This window comes from Strongylocentrotus purpuratus, unplaced genomic scaffold, assembly GCF_000002235.5.
Source record: "Strongylocentrotus purpuratus isolate Spur 01 unplaced genomic scaffold, Spur_5.0 spur5_scaffold_20, whole genome shotgun sequence".
Lineage (NCBI taxonomy): Eukaryota > Metazoa > Echinodermata > Echinoidea > Camarodonta > Strongylocentrotidae > Strongylocentrotus > Strongylocentrotus purpuratus.
The window spans coordinates 24,158,386-24,185,707 of record NW_022145606.1 but is presented as its reverse complement, the minus strand read 5'-3'; the positions used below and the strand labels follow the sequence as shown (position 1 = coordinate 24,185,707).

The window sequence follows — 27,322 nt, the reverse complement described above, 5'->3', positions numbered from 1 at the left end:
GTGTCTGTGGTATGATGTAATATTGAAGCCCTAAACAAAATTGCACTCCAAAGTGATCATGAAGTGCCTCAAAAGAGTTAAAATCTTTGATTGACCGGTTTTAACATACTCATTATCGAAAATAGACTGTTGTTTTATAAACACCAATGGGGAAAAAACGGTTTTGGAAATTTCGAATCCAATTCATAAATATGTTGATAATCGGAGCGGCGATCGGCTTGAAAACGTCATGGGGTTTGTTTAGCATTTGAGACAAAGATATCAAAACCCTCTAACATGAAACCTCGTTTTAGTGAGATAAGGTGTTCATATCTACCAAAGATGTGGTAATAATGATACATTCTGAAGGGATTCTTATTTAGTAAAAAAAAAGGATTAATACATGTTTAATGAATTAATAAATATAATGATGTTTAAACGATTTCAAATCTTGTATTAAAAGAATCTCTCGGACTAACTGACTGCTTTTATTCTCCCAACAAATACATCTCGTAATCGTTAGTGATATTTGTTTAACAAGGCCTGCCACATAGTTTGCAAGTTTGCTACTAAATTTACCGGATTCCTCTCCCAAACTGTTTTTCACGTGATATTATGCTGACAAAAAAAGAATTGATCATATTACAATATAATCATTCGTGCATAAAACACACTCAGAACACTATAATAAGTGAATCCATAGATGTACTACCAGTGTGAGTTTTCGGGGTTTCGGCAGCTTTAACGTAGTAGATTCCAAATGTGAATCAGAATAATTATTTCTAATTCCGTATCCCTTTCAAAGATGTGAGATGCAGTTTTACTACCACATGCTTGGTGGTGATGCAGGGACTCTCTTGGTTGCTCTCTATGATAACAACATCCTCGACCCATTTTACGTCTCCATCGTGGGTAACCATGGCAACCAATGGAATATGGGAAGTCTGTCTGTAGGACCACGGGATGCAGGACAGTATTATGTAAGCTTTCAATTATCCAATGTTTTCTGATCGCTGTTCTGTCCCAATATCTTTCTCTCAATCTCTCCCACTTCCTGATTCTATCTCTCTCTCTCTCTATCTCTCACTCTCTCTCTCTCTCTCTCTCTCGCTCGCTCTCCTTATCTCTCACCCCTCTCCTATCATGCTTTATCTCCATTTTTACAAGTATAACCCCCCCCCCCTTCTCTCTCTCTCTCTCTACGTATGTTTCTTTCTTATTGTTTTTTTCAAAGGATAGCTATTTCCTTCCATCTTTAGAAACCTGTTAATTTTTAAAATGATTGATAAGAAATAGCTACAATGTAAATATTTTCATATTCTTCTAAAACAATATTTCCTCTTTTTTCTCTTCATCTAAGAATATAATAATTGTTTTTCAAAGTAATTGTCAGAAATCGCTCGAGTCCATGAACGGTTTGGTAGCACTTTTTTTTCCCTTTAATTTAATAAGGGTTTTATTCACATGACGTTCTGGCAGCCGAAGCTGAATAGCAGGTCATTTACAAGGTATGGTGGTTAAAATACAGCATTGTACATGCAAACATAAAATAAAATTAATGACATATTAAGCACATCGCATGATTGCAAAACGTCTGAAAATGAAGCGGACCAATTTTCCAATGTTGATTCATTTTTTTCTTTCAATTTTTGCATTCTCCAAATAATCCTTTTCATGCACCTTCTTCTACTCCCATTGCTCTTACCAGATCCGATTTGAAGCCTCTCCTGGTATTGGTTTTAACGATGCCTCACAGACGACCGACATAGCTATTGATGATATATCATTCGTCAATTGTGCTTATACAGACGGTATGCTATTGATCAATAATTGATACATCCTTTTTATTTTACATGATACATTTAACATTGACACACCGTTAAAAGCAACAAATAAGTTGCCTTAATTAAATATGCCCATTAATATTTTTTCGAAAAAAAGCATTTAATATGTTTTTCTTAATACAAAGTACTTATTAGAAATGTTATTATTTGCCCAAGAATTGCAATACAATTATTTACGATATCCGGATAAATCCATTGAAGAATAGGGAGAGTATAATCACAAATTCAAAGTAGTAGAAGTTGATCATCGGTTCATGACCAAAGTTTATTCGAATATGACTCTGATTTGTGTGTTTATTAGCCTTTTAAAGGCTTACTCTAGTTCTCTGTGTCTAATGAAAACTTTACTACTCACTTTTAAGGCAAACTTAATTATGCATTTGGAAGACAGTCAAATTAATTTAATAACATGATCCTACATTTACATCTGTGTCGTATGAATTATGTTTGCAGATGTGTCATGTGACTTTGGAGCTGGTGACACGTCAGGCACGATATGTGGATGGACGCAGGACCCTAGCGATATATTTGATTGGGTTGTGAGAAAGGGAAGCACGCCCTCAGCGTACACCGGTCCTGCCACCGACCATACTACTGGCGATGGTAAAACCAAATACTTTGAAATTTCAAATAATGTTTTCAATATTTGTATTAGTTTTTCTCTTCATTTTGTTGCCGATTTCTGCTTCGATTTGTGTGGTCTGTGATGATCTTTTCTTTATTAGGCTTCAATTCCAAATTTTCTGATTTGTAAAACTCATAACCTCTATAGTCGGCCACAATGCCCGGATTTTGGAAGGGTCAGAACCATGTTTTAGTTGTCTTAGTGATAGGTCTCATAATAAGATTTAAAATTGTTATATGTTTTGCTGGTAATTTTTTTTTTTTTTTACCCAAGATACAAAAATTTAAGATTGCCAACATAGAATTGTAATGATCATTATCTGTTGCAAGGGTCATTGAGGTCAACAAGAGGCCAACAATAGGTCAAATAGGATTATTTGATTTGATTTCACGAGACCATTTAAAAGAGGTACACGAGACACTCATTTTATGTTTTCTTCTTCCTTCTATTTTGCAGGATATTATGCTTACATAGAATCGTCATCACCTCGATTGATCGGTGAAAATGCCCGGCTGTTGTCAGGGTCACTGAGGTCAACCCGAGGTCAACCATATTGTCTGTCTCTATGGTTTCACATGTTTGGTAGTGATATAGGAAGCTTAGCTATCTATATCAGAGACACGGATGGATCGAATGAGAACCTTGTAAGTGACATAGTCATTTTTATTTTATTTCATTTAATGTTCATCACGAGTAGATAGCGTAATAGTCATTCAATAATTGCTGTGGTCGACTAATAAAATAAATGAGAGACTGTCATTGGACTTATATAAAATGATGTATTTATCATTTCTCTTTGTTTTGACCTTGACCTTCTTGACCTTCATTTTCGTTTTCATTCTATCTCTACTTTTTTCAGCCTGACTTTCTTTTCCTATTCTTGTGAGTATATTCTTTTAACTTAACGTGTCATGCCCCCTTGCCAATAGCTAATCCCATTAATTAAGTTCATTAACTATATTTGATTTTAAAGAAAATGCATGTGAAAAACTTTCTGTGTGTAAAATATATCTCTCATCATCTTTAGATTTGGACAAAGTCACGAACCCAAGCAAACGAGTGGCGGAACGGACACTACACGTTTTCTACAACCGCTAACTACGAGCTGGTGATAGAGGGCGTTGTAGGACAGAGCTGGTATGGAGATATATCAATTGATGACGTCAGTCTCAGTGGAGGAGAGTGTCCACCAACAGGTAACCTTATGATGGGAAAATGACAGTTTTTTCGCGAATTTCTATCTCGATGGTATTGGGTAACGTAAGTCCCCATAGCATATTATTTGAACCGTAATTACATTGCAGGTTTGGTAAGAGAACATTTGATGTTGATACTATCATTAAGATGATTCGGGAACAACAATACATTTAAAGCCAATTAATTTTAGGTCTAATTTTCAGGTTCCTCCCCTCCCCTCCTATTTTTTTGTTAACTATGTTGTTGACTGATACACAACTTATTATTTCTTTGCAGGCCTAATGTTAAGGTCTCCCCCCCCCCCTTTATTTTCTTTTGAATATCTTTTTCTTGTCTGATTTACATTTTTTTTCCTTCTGCAGCCGAGTGTGACTTTGAGATCGACCTCTGTGACTGGACAAATGTGTACAACAATGATTTTGATTGGTCATGGGGGTCTGGGTCCGGTGGTATGGGCCCAGCAGTGGATCATTCTACTAATACTGCTACAGGTATGTCAGTCCCTTTCTCTCTCTCTCTCTACCTTTCTCTTTCACTTTCACTATCCCTCTCTCTCTCTCTCTCTCTCTCTCTTCTCAACGTCTCTCCCTTTCTCTCTCTCTCTCTCTGTTATGTTTTGTAATGAATTAATATCTCTCTATATCACTCTGTTTCTCTCCCTTAAACTCTCTATCTTCCTTCATTTTCTCTACATTCCCCACTCTCTCTTCTATCAAATACTGTTTTGTATTCCAGTACTGATAACTTTCCTTTCTTCTTTCATTTATCCTGTCTCTTCGTGCTTCTCATTTTCTGATCCAATGTGAAATTTGAGGGATTCAGGTGTATTTGATGCACTTGATATTTTTTTAAAGTCACAAAGAGCATTGTTCATGTACATTTTAGTTTCAAATGAGGAAGACAGCTATTTTTTGCTTAGCTTGTAATTTTTTTTCTCGAAAATATATTATAACAGTATATTGCAGACAAGCTTGAACTATGTTAACTTTTTTAACACAATTCCAATTGGATTAAATTCCTATATTTCGGGTACAGGCCACTATGCATACGCAACCATCTTGGGTCAACCGTCCGGATCTACCGCCCTCCTCGCTAGCAAGGAGTACAGTCTATCCGGGTCCCAATGCCTAGGGTTCTTCTATCACGTGAGCGGTCAGAACGCGGGAAGCTTGACCGTGTATAAGCAGGATGATGGTGATATGTTTGTTACACCGAGCTGGACGATTTCAGGTGAACAAGGCGACGTCTGGAGGTCGGCTACAGTCGATATCTCCCCGACTGCGGATAACAACTACAAGGTGCGCAAACAAAATTACATTTAAGACCTACATTATAATTATGTAGTAGATATGTATATCCCCCCCCCCCCCCCGCCCCTTGAAGAGGATGTGTCGAGATCAGCTACAGTCGATATCTCGCGGATAACACATATAGCTCCGTTTAGTCTCATTTGACAACGCCCTCTATCGTCAGAGTCCAGCAGCCTAACATGTTAGCCTATGGACTTTTATCAAAAGAAATCGTTAAACATTCATTTTTTGTTTAAACGAAAAGCACATCCACCCCGACGTACGTTGACACTAGCTCTTTCATTGGAACCCTCATGTCCCCATTGACTTTTGAAAGTTCACCCACCGTAATTTGGTCAAAATAGGTCGCTAGCTCGCCATTGCCTATATAACACATGTGAAACAAGTCGAACTTTGGACGCAATTTGCCACGGGATTGTAAGGTTATAGGTCAAGCACACGAAGGATAACAAGCATGAATTAACATAGATCAGTTCTGATCGGTTCATTATGTCCATTTCAGCGAACCCCCTACCGTAATTTTTCCATTGAAGATAGGCAAACATTTTGCCGGAGAAGGCAAAACGTATGAATATACATGCCACCCAATAGGCTTTTTGATTATTTACAGAGGGGTGCAATCGGTCATCACGTCGAACTCCCCTCATTTCCACCAAGTATTTCATATCATTATATATATTTTCATCTCACTAAGAATGCATAGATCCATCAGAACACAATGTATCCTAAACACTGAATTACCTATACATGGCTTGATTAATTTGACGCTATTAAAGTTAATTAACGAGCAAAGGAATATAATTCATCAACAAAGACGGAACGTCTGTCTCAAAACAATGATTGAACGTGGCACATAATCATGGAAAAGTAAACAAATAGTAAGATAACAACAAATCATTGTCTTGTTCAACAGTTCATGGAGACATTATACACCCTTTCTTTTAGGAGACCATGGGGGTGTTTCACAAACATCCTTAGTCGAACTTAACTCTAAATTGGACTTAAATATTATGAAAAGCCATTTGTAGTCTTAAAATACAAGATATTCAAAAGCGAAAAATCAAGTTTTTTAGACTTTTTATAAATTCCACATCAAGAACATGAAATCTCTTTGATAATATAAATTATGACAGATTTGAATCAACATTTTGTGCCTTTGAAAATAACTTTTGCAAAATATTTTCAATGATGCTAATGGCTTTCCATAGCTGTTAAGTCCAACTTAGAGATAAGTTCAACCTAGGATCTTTGTGAAACACCCCCCAGGCGCATTCTTATTCTCAAGATACTCCGCGTGGCTTTGCTTATTCAGTATCTGTGAAAGAGCCACATTTTTATGGTGATTGGTACTAAAGTAACGTTTGGTTGTAAGGTCATTCAGCTTCTCTAACCCTTGTTGAGTAAACTGTGCAGTTGAGCCGTAGTGCTCGGGTAGGTAAGGGACATGGCAAACTAATAAGTGAAGATATCGGGTGCAGTGCTTCTTCATATATTTCATTAAATGTTGAAAACCAATGGTTCACCCTGCCACGAAATTAATCTTGCCTCCTTAGCCTTTAGTTTACAAGTCAGTGAATAAAACTTATCCCAAATGAACTGAATCTTATTAACCTTTGCATCACCCAGCTCTGGTACTATTTTTGCAATGTTGATTTTTTACAAAAAGCTTGTGTTTTTGAGGTCCACTCAGTGTTGGCCACTTCAAAGCTTTGGATAAAGAACGAAACGCCAGATATTCCTGCATCTGAGAGAAACTTTTTCCAAACGGGACAAATGAGTCAGCTTCTCTCGATCAAACTCAGTAAACTTCTTCATTTGTTCTACCGCATCAAGCCTACGTGCATCTAAAATGAGTAGATTGATAAGAACATCGGCAATGCGGAGAAACATATGCGAATTGTCAACAACAACATGTGAGATGGGTATTTGTGGAAACAGGGGGGTTCTTCAACAATTGTATTTGGACTTGGATCTCTTGGCCATCTTCGCACCATCTTCAATTTATTTGATGGTTCTAAAGGGAATACCTCTGTTAGACATCTCAGAAGGCATGTTTGATAGGTGGAAGGATTTAGAATATATGCAGGAGTAAGTACACGAGGCATAGTCTATTCCAAGAACACAAAATATGAATTTATAGTCTCCTCCAAGGAAATATGCCACTTTGAAGGAATTACCACCAACCTCTCTGGATGAGGTGCTGGCAACAGCCTGTCTTAAGTCGGCGAGATGCTCTTTGAGAGCATCATATCCTTCTTTATCTTAAAAAATTGCGATGAGATAATTACCTCTGCTAGCTACTGCATCTTCCTCATTTAGAATGGTAAATGTAACGTTCACAACATGCAGGTTTTTGACAATCCACGTACCATCCCCAGATGATTTCACTCTTATGTCATCTCCTTCTTGAACGATGTGTTTGCCATGTAAAATCTAAACTCGACTTCGTAGTAATTGCGCAAAATCCCTTTGAAAACCAGTCGCATATTTTGAAGGAGTTGGTGTCACTGTACTAGATTGATCGAGGTGGGCTTTAAGCCTCGGTCAGAAATGCCATTACGCACTGCTACGAACGCCGTACGAACGATTTTCAGACAATGGAAATTCGGGAAGACAATGAAAAAACAGGGAGATTCGTACATAATAATCGTTCGTACGAACCTTTGTGATCGTAGCTTTAGCTTTTCTGATTTGATATATGCTCGGCAAATTGCTCGCAGAACGTAACGGATCAGATATGCCAAACTTATCTTTAACATAAAGTAAAATATTTACTTTATCTAATGATGTTTTAGCGTTGTCTTCTTTAGATTTTGTTTTTCTTCTGTTAGTAAGATTCATTTGTTCTTGTGTTCTTGTATGGACATTTTGTACGGTCAGGGATGATACCTGGATACCTTGACATGTGAGGAAACTTAATGCAGCTTTGCAGTCTTCTTTTAAAGTTTTCTTCCTACGAAGAGATTGGGCCCTAACGTATGGTTGGAATCTTTGCTTTGGTGATGTACCTCGGTACTTGCCAACAATCCTTTGAGCAAGCTTGTTAACAGACCTCTGAAGATTCATGATTGTGTTTGATTTTGTAGATAGAGAGCTATTAAGCTTGGTATTATGTTCTGTGACCTCATCGAGCTTTTGTTTTAAATTAATGTTTGAAAACTCTTCATTCAAAACTTTGAAGTCTAACAGTTCGTTTTTAGTTAACCATTCACCAAATGCTCGTTGTTGATGTCCCCCTTTCCAGGACCGTTTTAGTTGAGCTTTCACTCTGTTTACCTTAGTAATCATGCACTTCTCAATCCGTTTAGTAAATTGGATTTTTACAGATGCACTTTCACAGAGCCTATGAAACGCAACCCTTGCAATATCTTTCACTGGCACTTGATCTTCTTTCAGTTCTTTCAGAGCATCAACAAGAGCTTGAGAATGATCCATGCATAAATCCATAAAGTACACGTATACCTCATACAAGCAAAGAAGATAGCTTATAACTATTACACAAATCTTAATATCAGGTTCATGTAAAGCTTGTAGTTGTACAAAAACATATCATGAACAAATTCAATTCCTCCATGGGTAGTTAGATGTATATGAAGCAACCTCAGTCTGGCATCTCCACGAACAAACACGAGAATACACCCGACGGTGGCCTGTACTTTTTTTTATATAATTGAATTTAACTTTATTTCATTCATCACAAAAACATCCTAACAAACATACAAAATACAAAACATAGCGTACAAGTTAAAGAGAAACATTTACAATACAATACAACAACAAAAATATATATGAATGTGGAGACAGCTAGGAAAGCCAAAGGCTTTTAATATTGGTGCTGCTACCAAAACAGTAATAAAGTATAATACAGTAATATATTGTTGTTTGAGAAGGTGATTAAACAAATTTAAAAAGCCTAAAAAGATAGGGAACAAAAACCTAACAAAAACAAACTTATAGCGAAGAAGAAGAAAAAGAATGTATAATTCGCGCCATTGCGCGCGAACACATCACACCCAATTGAATACACCGGTACCCTGCAACACAGTGGAACATTCTAAGAAATTGAAAATTTATCTACAAAATAGACCTCTCGAATTATCTGAGACGTAACTTTAATTCTGATGACTTGAATGAATGTCAAGATAACAATGGCTGCTTTATTTTCTATCCAAAAATAAACAATAGTTTGCAATTAGAAAGTACATAATACATGGTTAGTGTTGATTTATTATCGTAATATGTAAACGGAACTTACCAATAACTAATATGCTGTTCATATTTGTTTACCCTTTCCTGAAGATCTACTTTGAAGCCATTTCTGGCGGAGCAACTTCCAACGCGGATATCGCCATTGACGATATCCGTTTCCATGGCCAACCTTGCCCTGCAGAGGGCGCTTGTGATTTTGAGCGAGGGTATTGCGGCTGGACAAACGACTACATCGGTGACGATTTTGATTGGTTGAGAGGGAACTCGGAGACGCTGTCTGGTTATACTGGTCCTAATTTCGACCACACACTGCAGAATGCGTTTGGTGAGTACAGTTCATGCAAGAAAGTAGTTTACTGTACGGCAAATGAATGATAAATTGGTAATTCTTTGTACTTAACTCATATCCTGCCATAAGGCTGCATGCACGCTAATTGTTATAGTGCTTTGTACACGCGAGCAAGCTACCGCATCGGTGTTTATTGCATGTTTGCAAGCATTCGTAATGGCAGTTATTGTTCCTGCCCATTGTACTGTGCCTAGTGCTTCACACGTGCTATTGATTGTACCATTGCGTTAATCCGACTATCCCCAAAAAAAATTGGCACTGGGGGATTTGTGGCTTGGCACAATGGGGATTAGCCCTGTGGCAGAATAAGAGTTAATAGGAAAGACATCTCAACTAATTTATAAAAATTAATGTAGGTCAATTTTACTAGCTGTGTGCATCACCTAATAAAATAATATTACGTAAACAGAAAACGATTCATATGAGATGTACAATAAAAAGTTGAGATCCTGTTAACGGGAAGGGCTGATATTTGAAATACGTATACTTTTTAAATGTGCCCTTTTTAAATTTGAGAAATAATATACACTTTATAGGTATCATACATGCTGGCCCATTATATTAAGAGAGCATGAATCAAGTTTAAACAAGACATGCCAAAGTGCCCAATTGTTCACTATTAAATGGAATTCAATAATATGGATGGTATTCGATTTAATTCTCCTATCTCCATGCGTCGCCCTTGAAAATCTCCTTCATTTACATCTCTCTTGATATTTTTTTTTTATTGAGGAATTTCAAAGTAAAATATTTTTTTTTTCTCTCTTGGACCTTTAACCATTTCTGAATTAACATTTTTGTTATAACGAAAGTTGTATGATCTTTATATTCCTCATATCACTTTCTGTTTTCCTATGTTTTCTCTTTTTTAATTAGTATTTTACATTCTGTTTGTTACCACAGGTCACTTTGCTTTCATTGAAAGCTCCTCCCCTCGTGTCTATGGTAACAAAGCTTGGCTTGTCAGTGAACATTTCGAAAGCACTAGTGGTAAATATTTTCTTGGTTCACCGTCATAATTACGTCAGTATAATTATAGAACAGCTGTTAGAATATGAGAAAAATATATTAAAATGAATATCAGTTATGTGGTTTAAACAAATAAGTGACATGTTGATTTTGTTTAAAACAATGTCATATGTAGGAGGAAATAAGAGAACTGTGTTCTTTTTTGCTTTATCTTGTATACAGAACTTGAATGATGTTGAGAATATAGTAATACAATGTAGCCATTTGCATTGGCTGGGCGTTTAATGTAGTTTTCGAAATATACACTGATGTTGCGATTCTTCGCTTTTAAGCATTTTGGATATGCATTTTTTTAATTAAAATTGTTTCTTCTTAATAATTCTTCTTCTTCTCCTCCTTCTTGCTCTATTTTTCTTATTTTCATTTTTTTTTCTTTTTCTTTTTCTTGTTCTTTTTCTTTTTCTTTTTCTTGTTCTTTTTCTTTTTCTTTTTCTTTTTATTTTTATTTTTCGTTTTCTTTTTCTTTTTCTTCTTGTTCTTCTTCTTTTTCTTTTACTTTTTCTTCCTTTTCTTTTTCTTGTTCTTCTTGTTCTTCTTCTTCTTCTCCCCCTCCTTCTCATTCTATTCTTCTTATTTTCATAATTGTTTCTATTTCTTTTTCTTCTTCTTTTTCTTGTTATTCCTTTTCTTTTTCTTGTTCTTCTTATTATTTTATGCCTATTCTTGTCTTTTTTTCATCGTATTCTTCTTCTTCTTCCTCCTCTTCTGTTCATATTCTGCCTCTTCTTCTTCTTCTTCTTCTTCTTCTTCTTCTTCTTCTTCTTCTTCTTCTTGTTCCTCTTCTTCTTCTTCTTGTTCCTCTTCTTCTTCCTCCTCCTCTTCTTATTCTACCTTTTCTTCTTCTTCTTCTCATGTATTACGTACTACTTGTTGTTGATTATTGGTATATGATTCACAAACACTTATTATATTAAGTGCATCACTGTTATCTTTTTTATTTGTTTTAATTATTATATGTATTGTAAATAAAGTTTTACTTTCAAAAGTCAAAGTCTTCTTCTTCTTCTTCTTGGTTAGGGCGTTGCTTTGAGATGTGGTACCACATGTACGGTGAGGGGACCGGATCTCTGAGGATACACACCCAAACTGCGGACACACAACCTCAGCTCCAGTGGACAGAGACGGGTAACCAAGGAAACGTGTGGAAAAACACTATGCTGACAGTAGCATCCTCCGATCAGTTCTGGGTGAGTTGCTATTTTGATGCTGATGAGGAGGAGGAGGAGGAGGAGGGTGATGGTCATAGTCATGGTAATGGTGGTGAAGATGATGATAGTAATGGTGGTGATAATGATGACGATGATGATGGTAACGGTGGTGATAGCAGTGGTGATGATGATGGTGTTGATGGTGGTGGCGGTAGCGATGACAATAATGATGATGATGATGGTTTTGTAGATGATGAAGCTGATTATGACGACGATGATGATGGCAATAAGAATATCTACTCGTAATGTCGATGTAACTACGAAAAGCGATAGGAAAAATTAAAATTACCAACAACCTCTGAAATGCTAATGCTAAATTGTTAAATCCTACATGAAACATAAGAAGAATGAACTACTATGTTTAGGAAACACCAACCATGTTAAAAACATTAAAACCGTAGACATCATGAAAATTAGTGCAATGTGTAGTAGAAAATTATTCCAATGTTGAAAATGTTCTGATCTCAGTGCTGTTAGGAATTGTATGAGCAACATCCTTCAACTCTTGCCTATGCTTCGTCTACTTTTCCAGATTATCGTAGAGGGCATCATTGGCTATAACTTCACCAGCGACACGGCTATAGATGACGTTATGCTGTATGATGCTCCGTGTGGTTCCACTCCGGCCCCACCCACCACAATACCTACATTCGGTAAGAAAGTAAACCTTGTCACAATCTAAATTCCATTCTATTTAATGCTAGAAATATTATATTGAGCATGAGAAACTATTGTAAATGATTAAGCAAAACGATCACCAAATTTATTTCCCAAATAGGTTTACAGGCGACGACTTTTTCGAAGAAAGGTGATAGGCCTAAGTACTTTTTAAATATTGCATCCAATATATCTTTATTTTCTTTCTTTTATTCGAAGAAAAGAAAATTGTTATTCAATCATTGTTGAGCAAGTACATGTTGTGACATGATTTAATACAATTTGAATTAAATATAATGCACTTAAGCTTCCGCTAGTGTGGATGGTATACAGGCGCGTACGCAAGGGGGTGGGGGGTTAATCCCACCTTGATTTGTTGTTATGTGTACGTTTTGTGTATGTATTTTGGGACCCCCCCCCCTTTTATTTTTTTTTATTTTTTATTTTTTTTATAAAAAAAAAAAATCTGAGTCGTTGCAAACATTTTGGCCCGATTTTAACCCCCCCCCCCTTGGAAAAATCTTGCGTACGCCACTAATGGTATATGTATATACAGTATATTAACAGTATAATAAATACTAGCTGATAGTACTTAGTTTTTATACAAATTAGTTTCATCCCGCCTTATTTTATCCACTCCCTTCCATTTATTATAAATCCAATTTTCGTTCATTCCATGATCAGCTCCAGATTCACATAACTGTGACTTTGAGACCGGTCTCTGTTCCTGGACGCAGGACCCAGGCAATGACTTTGACTGGACCAGGGTCTCCGGGACCACTGGGAGCGCAGGAACAGGACCTGCTGGAGACCACACAACAGGAGATGCAACAGGTATGGTTCAAGCCCAGGGATGTCACTCGTCGAAGTGAAGGGAATCTACACCCCCACCCCCTCCCTCACAAATTTTTTTTTTTGGATAATTTGTTTCAAGCTCTGACCTTTATTATATTTTTAATTACAAGTAGACCTTAAATATGAATATATGTACAACTGCTGTTTTTGTTAGATTGTTTTTAATGTTCACATGCTGGAAAATTGCAAATAATCATTGCAACACCCCTTACTGTATAGTAACACATTTACAGGTATAGTATGGAACACTGTTCAACAACTTCTAAAGGTTCCGCTTAGATGGCCAGTAGAAAGCATAAGGGAGCTGTTTCTATTTATTTTTCTCTGAAATCATTGTTGTGTTGTAAACTTGTATTGTAATCATGATCCATATCTAAACATGTAGGATCATCATAATTATACCGCGGTCTTTGTTAATTTCCACTGAACCTGTAGTACATAATCCAGCGAAAAGGGAATAACAGCAAGAACATTTGCATACTTTAAAAGAAATATCATTGAATTTTTCAAATAAAGTCTTTACTTAATTTTTCTCGAAGCACACAATAAAATAAGCAAATGTACAATATGATGGATACATACGTTTGACAAAACAAAGGCTCAGTGAAAAAACAAGATTCTAGCATGGAAATAGGTCGGACATGCCTCCATCTATTTAGCAATCAAATACAGTTATTTACCTAAAGCTGTTCCAGCCGTGTTATCAGTAGGGGTTCCCATTTCAGCAGAGGTGAATCTTGGTGCGTATATATTGTTTTTCAAATTTAGTTCAGGTAGAATGAATGAATGAATCGACTTATTATTTATTATTAGTGATGGTTATTTTACGTGACTGCTAAGAAAGCATAAATGCTTGTTAGTAAGCAACCAGAAGACTATGGCTTTAGGTCCTCTCCGAGAGACCTGGTAATGAGGATTAATGCCTTACCAAAGGGCACCACCGCATCGCCTTGGTTTGGAACCCGGGTCGCCGGATTACGAGACCACTGCTCTACCAACTGAGCTATCGCGCCCTGAACAGTTATTCTTTCCTAAATGCAGGTTACTATATTTATATCGAGACAAGTGATGGAAACCCCGGGGATACTGCCAGGGTGAATTCCAACGCCCTGCGGAGCTCCGATGACAGTGGCTACTGTATGGCGTTCTGGTTCCAGATGTATGGAATACATCTCGGGAGTCTGTCCATATACACGTCCAGTGGAGGGGCCGAGACACTGGTCTGGACCGAGTCGGAACCAAGGGGTCCGTTCTGGCAACAGGGACAGATCCATTTCACGGGCACAGACTCATATACAGTAAGTTCGTAGATGAAAGACAGTATACATCGTATGATAGAAAAGTGGTTATAACAGAAATTACATATATAGTTTACTTTACATGTGACTGTAACAATAGTTTTAGAATGTTTTATTTCGAAAGGACTATACAATCATCTTGAAATAAATGCATTTAACTGAATATGCGCACTACCTTGCCTTTGTAGTTTTTAATTTCAAATATACATTAAGCCCGTCTATACTAGTTTGACCAGGGCGATAGACCTCCCTGCAAGGTCACTGACAGGTGGTTATCTCATCAAATCAGCTCTTCATTAATATAAGAAAAAGAGGATCATGAGGGACAAACAGGCACCGATTAGGCATTGTTTGATACTAGGGCGCAAGTAGCTAGCATTCATTCAATCTGTTCATACACTGCACTCTTTAAGTCTGTTTTTGTTGGTAGGATCAGATGTTAAACATAAGAAGCAATTGAGAGAAATAAGATAAGTAGAGAAGGCAAGAATACGATCAGACATCCCTACAAAGGCAGAGGAGAAAAAAGGCATCCTAATGAGGACGAGAGGAAAAAATGAAAGGAATAGGAAATATTCTTTAATGCGGGACTGCACTACTTGTAGCAACTTGCGCCCTCTCTATACCAAACAATGCCTAAGCGGTACCCGTTGGTCCCCCGTGATCCCCTTTTAACAATGTTAATTGAGAGCTGATTTTATGAGGTAACCACCTGTCAGTGACCATCCAGAGAGGTCTAATCCCTCCTGTTCACACTAGTGCAGACGATACCTCGCTTACTAGGAAGTCACGATTTTAACTCGGCACCTGTGCACTTTAGGAAGCTTGACAGACGACATGTTGAATACTTGTGATTGTTTTATTGTAGGTGATATTTGAAGGAGTACGAGGAGCTGATTTCATGGGGGATATAGCCCTAGATGATATCGTCTTCCACCCAGGGGCATGCCCAACACCAGGTAAAACTAAATATTTCAGTTTTTTTATATTTATTTTATTATTTTGATAATAATTGTCAATTTTCAGTTGCCAATTTGCACTTATTTTGCATTTCTATCTTTTAGATGGTAACCACTTGTTTTCCATTTGATCGTCTTTTTATTATCCTGTTTTTCTCTTCAAATTTTCTTCCGACTGGGGTCCTTTTCACTTCATTGTGTTGTTATTCCCATTAGGTAAATTGTTTTTCTTTGGAAATTCTCTTTAAATAAATACTTTACCCTCCCCTCCCTCTGCCATCATCTGTCATACCATTACGTCTTTCTTTAAATATCTCTCCGTTCTTCTCTGGCTCTCTCTCTTTGTCTCTCTTTCTTTGTCTCTCTTTCTTTATATATCTTCCTCTATCCCTCCCCTCTCTTTCTCTATCTATCTCTTTCTCTCTCGCTCGCTTCATCAGTTCTTATCTTTCTGTGCCATCTCCCACGTTTTGCTCTCCATTTGTCTCCTGTTTTTTTTAAAGATTGCTTCTCATTCATTATCTCTTTCAATTCTCCCTTTTTTATAAATATATTTTCTTCTTTCGTTGATAAACTGATTCCAAATATACAACCTTATTCGTTGTTTCTTGTTTTAGACATATGTGACTTTGAGAATGGCGCCTGTGGTTTCACTCAGATGACCTCTGACACGTTCAACTGGGAACTGATCCAGGCCAACACAAGAGGAACAGGACCAACTATAGACCACACCTACAAGACCAGTTACGGTAAGCAACCAGTGAAAAATATGAGGTGAAGCTTGCAGTGTAGTACATCTTTGTGAATATCTCTTGGAATCGGTTTGGAACCTGTACATATTAACTTCCATACCCAAGACGTTGTTTATAAAGACATACTCTAGGCAATCTACATAATATTGCACCACAACTCGCTCACACCGAACTTGGTGGTATTGTGATATATTCAATGAATCTCAACATCTTTTTGAAGAAAAAAAGGGTTCCAAACATGATTACTGTTTTTAAAAAATCAATCTTGTGCGTAGCTCATTGATACATGTGCACATTTGACTTTGAAATATTATGTAATCCGAAAAAGATTTCTCTGGAACATACAATAGAGTATTGAAATGACCCCTGAGTTGATTTTTTTTTTCTCAAAATGGTGGGAATCGTGTTTCTGCACTTTTCTTCTTTATTAAGGACACACATGCTTGCCAATGTGTCTCTCTCTCACTTTTGGCAATGCTACTATCCAAAATTCAATGTATTTGACCTCGCCTTGAGTGAACACAACTGAGACAATTAGTCTATGTTCCATTAATATGTCCGCTAGACAACAACACCTCTTTTAGAAGATAGTGCATTGTACAATTTTTCTTCTTTTTTAAGGACACGTCATGTTTGCCGATATGACCAGTCTCTCCTCTAGCAATGACTATGCTACCATTCAGACGGGTTACTATGATCCTACACCTACCCCACAATGCATGAAGTTCTCTTACTACATGGGAACATCACAAGCGTCTGTTCTACAGGTGAGTGTCTGTTAAAAGGTGGATTCAGATGGGTAACGGGGGTCCGGACCCCCCTTCTCCTTCTTTCCTTCATTCTTCTCAACCTGCTTCTTCTTCTTTTGTCATCTTTTTTTTCTTCTTCATCTTCTTTTTCTTCTTTCTCTTCTTCTTCTTCCTCTTCTTTTCCTTCGGTTTCCGATATTTTTGGATTAGCATGCCAATATAACTAATAACTCATTTTTGTGTGTGGGGGGTCATCTTTGTTTTTCTAGCAAAGCAGCCTGCTCCTTTTACGTTCTGTCCGAGGTTATGGAGCGTTTAGATTTTGATTTCTATTTGTAATCCCATTAAAGGTTTCCATGCATGCAAGGAGCGGAGGATCTACCAGGCTATGGGCGATGAATACAGTCACAGGACCAGACGAGTGGCATGTGGCAGAAATTAATTACACCAGCTCAGAGTCATACAAGGTAAGCCATTTTTTACATTTTTTTTTTCAAAAGAAAAATGTATTCAATCATTCTTGAGGAACAACAAAACAATACATTTGAACAAAGTACATGTTGGGACATATCGGTAAAACAAACAATACATGTCTCCATTTATCAGGTAATACAACAAATATATTGCGTTTGATAGAAAGAACCCGCTCAACTTCATAACAACGTTTAAGCATCTTCTTAAAATAATCCAAAGATAGCCGTTCCCTTTTGTATTTCGCAGAGAATATAGAGTGTTTTGCATATAAAATGACTAAATTAAAGATATATTGCGTACCATCTGGGAAACCAAACAAAAAGCAATTTTTATTCAAAAGCACTTCATTATTTTTGCTAATGACGGTGTTATTGTGGTAATGATGATGATGAGGAGGAGGAGGACTTATGATGGTGATAACGATGATGATGATGGTGGCATGTTGTGGTGGTGGTGATTATAATGGAAAAGATGGTGGCGTTGATGAAGATGGTAATGATTAATATAGTGAAGGTGGTGGTGAGGAAGAAGATGGTGGTTATTTTATGAATACAGTCACAATATCAGACGAAAGGCATTAAGCAGAGATCAATTACACCAGCTCAGAATCATATAGGGTAAACAATTAGTGTGCTAATGGTAATGACGGTGTGGTTTGGTAATGATGATGATAATGAGGAGGAGACGGAGGATAATGATGATGATTTACGATGGTGATAACGACGATGGTGTTGATGGTAGTGATTATGATGGTGCTGATTATATGTCGATGACGATGAAATAAAATAAGGCATTTTTTCCTGGAGGAACTGTAGAATTAAAGTTACATTATCCCTCATTTTTGTTTTCTTTTTTTTAAATTTCCATTCTCAGTTCCAATTCCAAGCTTCTAGCAATCTCTACCAAGTCAGCGCCGGCGTTGCCATTGATGACGTCATAATCTCGACCGAGCCCTGCACGCCGTTTGGTGCGTGTTCCTTCGAGAACGGGCTGTGCACGTGGAAGAACGAACAGAACGATGACGACTTTGATTGGCTGCTCATTCAGGGACGGACGCCCTCTGACGACACTGGTCCAGGCGTCGATCACACACTTGGAACACTATACGGTCAGAATTGTCTCAATGATTTCAATGATACATTTCTTGAATATTTGTTTTTTCAGTTCATTACTTCCGCTCTTGAATGTCTAGAGTATTAACATTTTCATTTATTTCATTCAAGGCCATGACCCTCCCTCCCTTCCTCTGAAAAAGGGGGAATACAAATAAAACTTATTTGTTGTGCTCTTGTAATGCTATCATGCTTCAATAAAGACCTGGGTCCCGTTTTACGAAGAGTTTCGATTAATCCAAATCAATCGCAAGTCCTCTTTATAGCAATCGCAAGTTTGCAGTCTGTTATCTCTATAATATGTACATAGTTGCGATTAATATCAACTTTAAGCAAGACGGGGCCTAGGTGTACTAGATTAAAATGTTTGTGATTTATTAAGCGAAATTGACAAAAAATAATTTTGGTTTAATTTGTTATTATCAGCTCGAGGGTGACATTACAATACTCCATACAAGCGATTTCCTGGCAGTATCCACACGTTGTATGGAGTTCACTTTCATATAGACGGGGCTGATGGGATAGTTCGAACTATTTCTCATACAGTCAAAAATGCAGTGCATCATTTAATTGACCTTTTGTCATATATGAAGGTAAAATGGAGTTATTCAAACAAAACATCTGACTTATTCTGTTTCCCATATCAGGCAATTTGATAAACATTTGTATATCATTTACCATTCTCTCATCATTAGGGACATACGTGTACGTCGAGGCCACCGGGCGCGCAGAAGGTGACGTCACAATGCTCAAGTCAAGTGACTTCCTCGCGGTATCTACACGTTGTATGGAGTTTTACTATCACATGGGCGGGGCTGATGTGGGTACTCTAGAGGTCCAGGTATGGCCAGACAGCTCGTCCTCTCCGAGTATCAAGTGGTCTCAGAATCAGGATACCGGTGACTTTTGGCGACAGGTCCAGGTATGGTCCCCCTTAAATACCGTCTATAGAGTACCGAAGCTGTGACGTCATAAAAATCTACTTTTTAGAATTTCTCATTTTTTCTTCATTTTCCGAAAGAGCATCAAAAATAATGTCCAAATGTCGAAAACCAATTGAATTTGTAAGTATTGGCTGAGATATGACCATCTGAATAAATATGTGTCCTATGGGAACTCAGTGTTATATGCTCTGGCTCCTAATGGTTAGAAAAAGAAAAGACAAAATTGAGAAATTATAAAAAAATAGATTTTTTGATAACGTCACACTTCACCACTGTCACTGACAGGTGGTTATCTCATCAACTCAGCTCCCAATTTGCACAAGAAAAAGAGGATCACGGGGACCAATGGTCACCGATAAGACATTGTTTTCTATATAGAGGGAGCAAGTAGCTACAAGTAGTACAGTGGGGCTTTAATTATAAAGAAAGGTTAATGGGGAAGTCCACCCTGAACAAGAATGTAAACGTTCGAGCAAAATTGCATGACTGCATCAAAACCTTGAACAACTCCAAGCTTTACGTAAGAGAAATAATTTGTCTTGCCTCTTTCAAAAGACCTCTTGATAGATAGTTCTGCCTTCAGTAATTTAATTGGATGTACTTATTTAATGAGTCAGTGTATTTCATGTTGGTCTTTATTTTCTTCTGTGATTTTAAAAACGTAGTATCATTTTTTGTCTTTGAGTGCTTCTTACCGCAATTTTTTCCGATATGTTCTGCAAAAATGCCTCTGTACACAATTACCCGACTAGACAACGGAACTGTTATCACTTACCCTTAACACGAACATTATTTGCACAGAATTCATTTGTCTTCGCTGGATGTGCCTATTGGAATTCTCTTCCCAACGATATAAAAGAAGCCCCTAGTCTTAGCAATTTTAAACGTAAACTTAGGAAAACATTAATCAGCCAATACTCCCCACCAACAAGCCAAGCTCAAAAATCTAAACCTACGGAAAGATAAAACAAATCTTTCCTTTTGTTATTCCTCCTTTCCTCCTTTTTTGTTTCTTTTTTAAGAATAATCTAAACAAGCCTAACGACCTGGTGGTGTACCTGCCTCCTGTCCCCATCTCCTTCTTCCTGCCTTTCTCTCGCTCTCTATTTCTCTCTTGCTCTCTCCCCTTTCTCTCTCTCTCTCTCTCTGTTACTATATTTATCTTACTTTTATTTTTACTTTTACTTTTTCTTTTTTTTTGTATTCCCTTTTAGTGTGTTTTACTGGTATTAGCTTTCGACCATAATTATTTAAGCGTATCCATGTAACTGAGTCAGGGGCTTGCCTCATACAAGCTCTGCCTTTTTAGCAAGCCCCTCCGTTTTGAATTACTTCATGAAGGTCATTTTTTTTTCTATTGTTCAGTACTGTTTTTTCCCAATATTTCTTATCAACTAAATTTTGTTCTACATAATACTGAATTTACTTTGTTTATATTATATTTGACTGTATTATATTATGTCTGTTTATATTTTGTTTGTTTTGAAACGGAAATAAAATCTGAAATCTAATCTAATGTTGTGATTGATATTATTTACATTATTATCAATACTATCATTGTTATTATTATCATGATTTAGTTCTAGTGTTTTTGTCAAAGTAAGTTGTTTCTACTATTTCCCATAGGTCAGACAGTACCCTCTCCATTCGGCCTTACTGATACCTCATTTCATGACGTCACTATATATGATATTGTGTTTAAATATATAGTTTGCTCTTATTCTATCTACTTCATTTTCAATAACTTCATAATACAAAGTTTTTATTATTTCCATAGATCACACAGGACCCTATCCATTCGGCCTTACTGATATCTCATTTCATGACGTCGCTATCTATGATACTATGTTTAAATATATAGTTTGCTTTTATTCTATCTACTTCATTTTCAATAACATCAAAATACAAAGTTTCTATTATTTCCATAGATCACACAGGACCCTATTCCTTCGGCCTTACTGATATCTCATTTTATGACGTCACTACCTATGATATTATGTTTAAACATACATGTTGCTCTTAGTCTATCTACTTCATTTTTATTAGCATCATAATACACAGTTTCTATTATTTTCATAGATAACACTGGATCCTATCCTTTCGGCCTATTCTTATGAAGTTCTATTCAAGGGCACAGTCGGAGCTTCCTATTTAAGTGATATCTCATTAGATGACGTCATGTTCTACGATGGTGTATGTTCAGGTGAGTGAACAAGATTTTGTAATGACTTCATACTCAATTTTACAACTGAAACTATTTTACTAGTAATTTAATACTAAAAAGTACCCGACAATATTCACGCCCGTACTTCTGTTACAGCTCAAATACATCCATAAGGTAAAACAAAATCTTAACGATCAAGCTTCACTTTCTGAAAGTAAGATAGTTCCTGAAAATTACTCTTTTCAGGCATTATCGTCTTAAATATTTATATAATTCTGTTTTTCTGATTCGTAATTACTTAAATGACCACCATTCTCAGAGATATATTTATAACAAGCTGAATAAATTGTATTTTGAATATATAAACAAGTATTGACATCCCTTGAAAAAAAGGTTTTTTCTGTAAATTTTCCTTGGCATCACTATCAATCATGTCTTACATCCACTGTGAGATTTTTTTTTTGGAAGGTGCTTATGTAACTCGAATATTGATGTTTGATATTTGTGGACCTCTCTAACATTATTCATTCTACATTCGGACAGACAAGTGTCTATCCCGGCGCCACCGAAAAAGCAAATGTGTGACTTTGTGTCTTAATGTCAGATTGAGGCTAGAAAAATATATCAAGTACTAATTTACAGTAATTGAAGATTTTTGTTCATATTTGTCCTCTTAGATCCGCCAAACGATTGTGATTTTGTGTGTAATGATGGAACGGACAAGTGTTTGCCGACTAATCAGATATGTGACTTTGTGTCTCAATGCGGGAATGGTGCCGATGAACTCGATTGCGGTAAGGGCTGGAGCACATACCACACTTTCCATCTCTGACACTTTTTCTTCCACCTTACCTTACCATAACTTGCTTTATCATTTCCATCTTTTCAAAAGAAATTAAAATATTATTATGAAGATAAACAAACAATCTATATTTTTTATTTTTGTAAAGATGGAGGCACGTCCAACCTTATCTAAATACTAGAATCTTGTTTTTCATTGTATCTTTCTTGGATAAGCTTCTGTATTCATCATTTGTACATTTGCTCATATACATGTAATGTTTTATGCTTTGATACAACATGAATAAAGAAGAAAAATGGTTATAATTATGTTTACAGTGTCCGAGACAAAGACGATCATGTCTGTACCTACCTCCTGTCATCAATGTTATTTCTTGTAAACAAAACTGACAATGCGTAACATAAAATATGGATATGTAAAAACCAGAACCATCAAAATAAACCGCACTTTGAGCGTCACCTGTTTCAATTTTAATTACAATTTGTTCGCGTTTTTCTTATTAGGTACAACTTGTACGTTTGAGGTAGATACGTGTCGATGGTGGAACGCAGGCCATGGAACACACAAGTTCATACGTAACCAAGGATCTACACCGGATAGCAACACAGGCCCTGCTTATGATCACACGACACTCACAGCAGCCGGTAAATTTGGCTACTCATTGCATATATAATTTTGGGAATGTTGAAATGATTTTGGGGATGTTGGGACACTTTAATTGGTCTTTTCTTGGTGTAAACAAGTTGTCTGGTTTTGCTCTTCCATCTTTCATTGCCGTAGTTTTTTTAAATATTTTTATAATTCTCAATGTTTCAAAAATGCTGAAGTTAGATTTGAAAAAAAAACAACATACAGCCAAGATTAATATAAATGAAGACAGGTACTATGTGTTGAAATCTATATATTAAAACTAGGTAGCACCGTTATGACGATATAAATGGAAATACATAGATAATCACTTTGCTCCATATATTTGCCTTTAACTGGGTCAAAAAACACAATGCATCTTTTATTTTTGGTACACTCCTTTACAAAATAAATAGGCCTATATATTTTAATCATTATATTCTCCCTCAGTTTGTATCTCGTTTATTCCATCCTATATTGTCTTTCCTACTGATATAGAAATAGGTTTTGTAAAACACCATAGATATCCAAAGTGTCAACTCCAATTAACGCCATCTATCTCCCTTCATTATCCCTAGGTTGGTACATGTATGTTGGGACCACGCCCGACAGCGGGGCGGCCTATGCCGTACTCTCATCGCGCATGCACCGGAACGCTGCGGCGACCTGCGAGGTCCGTTTTTGGTACCATATGCTAGGGGATGAGATCGGGAACCTGCAAGTCTGGATCCAGGAACAGTACTTCCTGATGCTGCCCTGGTTCAAGTCCGGAAACCAAGGGGACCGATGGCAGGAGGGCATCGCTGGACTGGGCCGCATCCCCGGTGGTTTTAACGTAAGACATTACATATTTGTTTCTTTGATGATGATTGTTTTACGTGACTACTAGTATAAGAAAGAATGTATATGCTTGTAAGTGAACAACCAATCAGAAAAAAGCATGCACCTGGTTAATATGAACTGTTGGAACAAATCTTCTGCTCCACGAGATCCACCACTGAAGTTTAAATTTCCATGTCGAAAATTTCAAATAATAATCGTCTTTTCCATTCATATTCACTTTGTATCAATTTCACGACTCAAAAATATTGAAGCACTCCAACACTGGATCCGGCGCCCGTACTATATATACCAGCTCATGCACTCTCCACCTAGGCACAGCATTCAACACTCTCGGTGATAAAAAAGACGATTAATTGTTGCATTTCACTCCAAGAGTGTCCATTATACATATTTGTATGAATCGTCAATACATTCATCATACTTGAAAAACACGAATCATGAATCAAAGTCTAGTTACCGATTAAGCTGGATTATCAATCGGATTTCTTGAGCATTTTAGAATCAAGCCCTCACACGAATATCCCGCGATGGCTGGCCCTGATTTACGCCCTCTCCGGCCAAAATGGTGAGGCGCTAAACCATTTTTGGTTATAAGAAAGTTGCATGAAATCTATTTTATATGCGCATGTTTAATTTCGTTCCGTTTGCTTTCACAGGTGAAGTTCCAGTCGGTCCGTAACTTCGATGTTCTCGGTGATGTCGCCATTGATGACGTCAGGATGGAAGGATGTGCTCTGCCAGGTAGCCTATAAACAATCAAAGATAATTTTCTACTCTCTTTAGTCACACTGCTTCAAGGAAAATTAATGCATATTGTGTTAATATATTTTACAATACATGGTTAGGATATTGCTTGATTCTAGTGGTGCGTTACCTTTAGTGACTATGTTTCTAAATAAGTTCTGATAGTGTTGTATAGGTTGAAAGTAGATATTTAATGATTGGAATTGTATTTGTTTTTATTTGGGGGTTCAGACTGATGACAGCAGTGGCGGATACAGGGGGGAACCCCCCCCCCCCCCCCTTGAGGAAAAAATCATGTAAAATCACGTGATTTTTACCTTTTTTGGGGGGGGGTGCAAATTGAATTTTTTTTTAGGATAAAAAAAAAAAAAAATGTGCTCACTACCCCCCCCCCCCCCCTTGAGCGCCAGGGGGGGGGGGGGGGGACTTTTCTTTCCTTTTTTTTTGGTGGGGGGGGGGGGAGGGCTTTGCTGGATCATCTTCTGTTACAATGTTTCGAAATTAGTTGTATTCATATAATGTCACTTGTTAGTTGACATTTGAGATTTGATGTGCAATAATTTGAGTGAAAAGATCGTTTAGGAAAAAGATTTTGCTCCTGCAAATTTTTAGTGGATTACATTTTTCCGCATGGTTTTCCATGCAATTATTTAATTTTGCTTGAAACAGTTTTTATTTATATTCTTATTGATTTCCTTCATCTTTTTCTTGTTTTTCTCTCTTCTTAATTACTATAGATGAGCAGTCGTCGCCGTGTGCTAGTGATGAGTTCCGTTGTACCCGCAATGCATGCATCGACTCCAGTCGTCTTTGTGACTTTACTGATGATTGCGGGGATGGGTCGGATGAGGAGCCTGCCCTCTGCGGTAATAAAACTAAACAATGCTTTTCTCTATACTTGACGACAGATCAAGATTGCATATTTCAAATTTAAACGATGGATTCTTTATGATATCCACATCACCCCCTTTATCTCTCTCTCTCTCTCTTTCTAATTAGCTCTCTCTTTGTGAAAACTACTATTCATGTACTGACTTGTAATATATGATATGCAGGCATCCTAAATACATATAAAATCATTTACAGGTATGCTATTCCATGAAGCAATCATTGACAAGTGAATAACTTTTGTATAGGCTAATGTTATTTGGCTTGGGCAACAAAAGATGGAATTTTGTGTTTCGCCTAGTATTTAACACCACTGGTTTTATGTTCATTAACATTAAATATCATATATTGAACTACACAACATGTCAAGTACCTTGATTGAAAGGATCTGGATTCTCATCGGCTCTAAACATAATAATTTTTAAAAACCTTTTGATTTTAAACTTTTAAACAAAGGCGATTCATGGTCAATGAACTTACTATTACTTATTGCATGTTATTAATATTACCTATACATACTTATTATTTATGTAGGAGGATATGATCAATGCAGTTTTGAGGACGACTTCTGTGATTGGACTCAAGATATATATGATGATACTGACTTCATCAGAAAGACCGGACCATCGGATACAGAGAACTATGCTACCGGGCCATACAGAGACCATACCACACAATATACAGGTAACTTTGATTTGGATTTCAAAAGAATACCATCAATACATGTATTCTTATTCGTATTATTATTATAGTGGGCGTAGAATATTCATGCTGGTCAAATGCAATATGTCTGATAGACCATTTACATAATGGGTAACACCCAAATAAATAGACCTAATGTTCGAACTGTGAATCGACACTAACGTCATTTTAAAGAGCCATGTAGGAATCTAGTTTTTGACATATGTGGTTTCAGCTGAGTTCACATGTGAGTGAAACATCGAGAAGCGTATTTTCTTATCAGTTTAAAAGAGGGATAAATCTAACAAGAGCTATTAAAGCCTGTCCGTGAAAAACAATAAATTTTGTGCGAATTTATTAATTTGTGTATTCATGTTGATTTTCCAGGATTCTATCTTGTGATGGACTCCAGCCAGCAGGGATTATCAGAAGGAGATAAAGCAAGACTGTTCAGTCCTGCATATCAACAGGTCAATCAGAACACATACTGCAGGGTAAGGTCCACATCATAACGTGATTTTAGAACTCGTTCACACACAAGCTAACAGAAATAAAGATTCTTGCGTCCCATATGCACTTTAATACTCATTAGAAACAGAAATTTAATGTTTGCTGTTTAGCGTCCGCACCTCCCTTTTCTCCACTTTCAGTCTCTCTCTGTCTCTCTCTGTCTCTCTCTATCTATATTTCTATCTCTTTCATTCATTCTCTTTCTCTGTTTCTATCTCACTTTCTTCGTTTTTATCTCTCTTTCTCTGTGTCTTCCCCTCTCTCTCTCTCTCTCTCTTAGGTTGTTAATTGTGGCATGTGTGTTAACAAGCCTTATGGAATACACATTTTAATGGTTCATATCCCACCGCTGCCACTGGAAATGTATTTTCTATAATAAGCAGCTACGCTACATAAAACTCCTGTTTGTTTTGTTTATTTGTAATTTTGAGTTATTTTACAACAAGATCCACATTCCCTCTATCTTATTTGGTTAATCATTTGAAAAAAAGAAAATACATCTGCTGTTCAATT

The 27,322-nt window shown here is 36.9% G+C and overlaps 1 protein-coding gene across 1 annotated transcript in view; it reads left to right on the top strand.

Annotated features, from left to right (window-relative positions):
- Window positions 1-27,322, top strand: part of LOC755161 (MAM and LDL-receptor class A domain-containing protein 2) — an 81,064-nt gene that overhangs the window by 28,767 nt on the left and 24,975 nt on the right. The window contains exons 35-61 of the mRNA XM_030993776.1: window positions 785-959; window positions 1,688-1,790; window positions 2,277-2,426; window positions 2,905-3,092; window positions 3,476-3,644; window positions 4,008-4,136; window positions 4,681-4,943; window positions 9,255-9,489; window positions 10,417-10,503; window positions 11,560-11,729; window positions 12,283-12,403; window positions 13,092-13,241; window positions 14,304-14,560; window positions 15,429-15,519; window positions 16,137-16,268; window positions 16,893-17,038; window positions 17,371-17,487; window positions 18,368-18,602; window positions 19,302-19,528; window positions 21,630-21,753; window positions 22,392-22,508; window positions 23,020-23,160; window positions 23,722-23,978; window positions 24,643-24,727; window positions 25,468-25,596; window positions 26,153-26,302; window positions 26,687-26,793. Coding sequence (XP_030849636.1) covers window positions 785-959; window positions 1,688-1,790; window positions 2,277-2,426; window positions 2,905-3,092; window positions 3,476-3,644; window positions 4,008-4,136; window positions 4,681-4,943; window positions 9,255-9,489; window positions 10,417-10,503; window positions 11,560-11,729; window positions 12,283-12,403; window positions 13,092-13,241; window positions 14,304-14,560; window positions 15,429-15,519; window positions 16,137-16,268; window positions 16,893-17,038; window positions 17,371-17,487; window positions 18,368-18,602; window positions 19,302-19,528; window positions 21,630-21,753; window positions 22,392-22,508; window positions 23,020-23,160; window positions 23,722-23,978; window positions 24,643-24,727; window positions 25,468-25,596; window positions 26,153-26,302; window positions 26,687-26,793 — 4,255 coding nt within the window. The remainder of the gene's footprint in view (window positions 1-784; window positions 960-1,687; window positions 1,791-2,276; window positions 2,427-2,904; window positions 3,093-3,475; window positions 3,645-4,007; window positions 4,137-4,680; window positions 4,944-9,254; window positions 9,490-10,416; window positions 10,504-11,559; window positions 11,730-12,282; window positions 12,404-13,091; window positions 13,242-14,303; window positions 14,561-15,428; window positions 15,520-16,136; window positions 16,269-16,892; window positions 17,039-17,370; window positions 17,488-18,367; window positions 18,603-19,301; window positions 19,529-21,629; window positions 21,754-22,391; window positions 22,509-23,019; window positions 23,161-23,721; window positions 23,979-24,642; window positions 24,728-25,467; window positions 25,597-26,152; window positions 26,303-26,686; window positions 26,794-27,322) is intronic.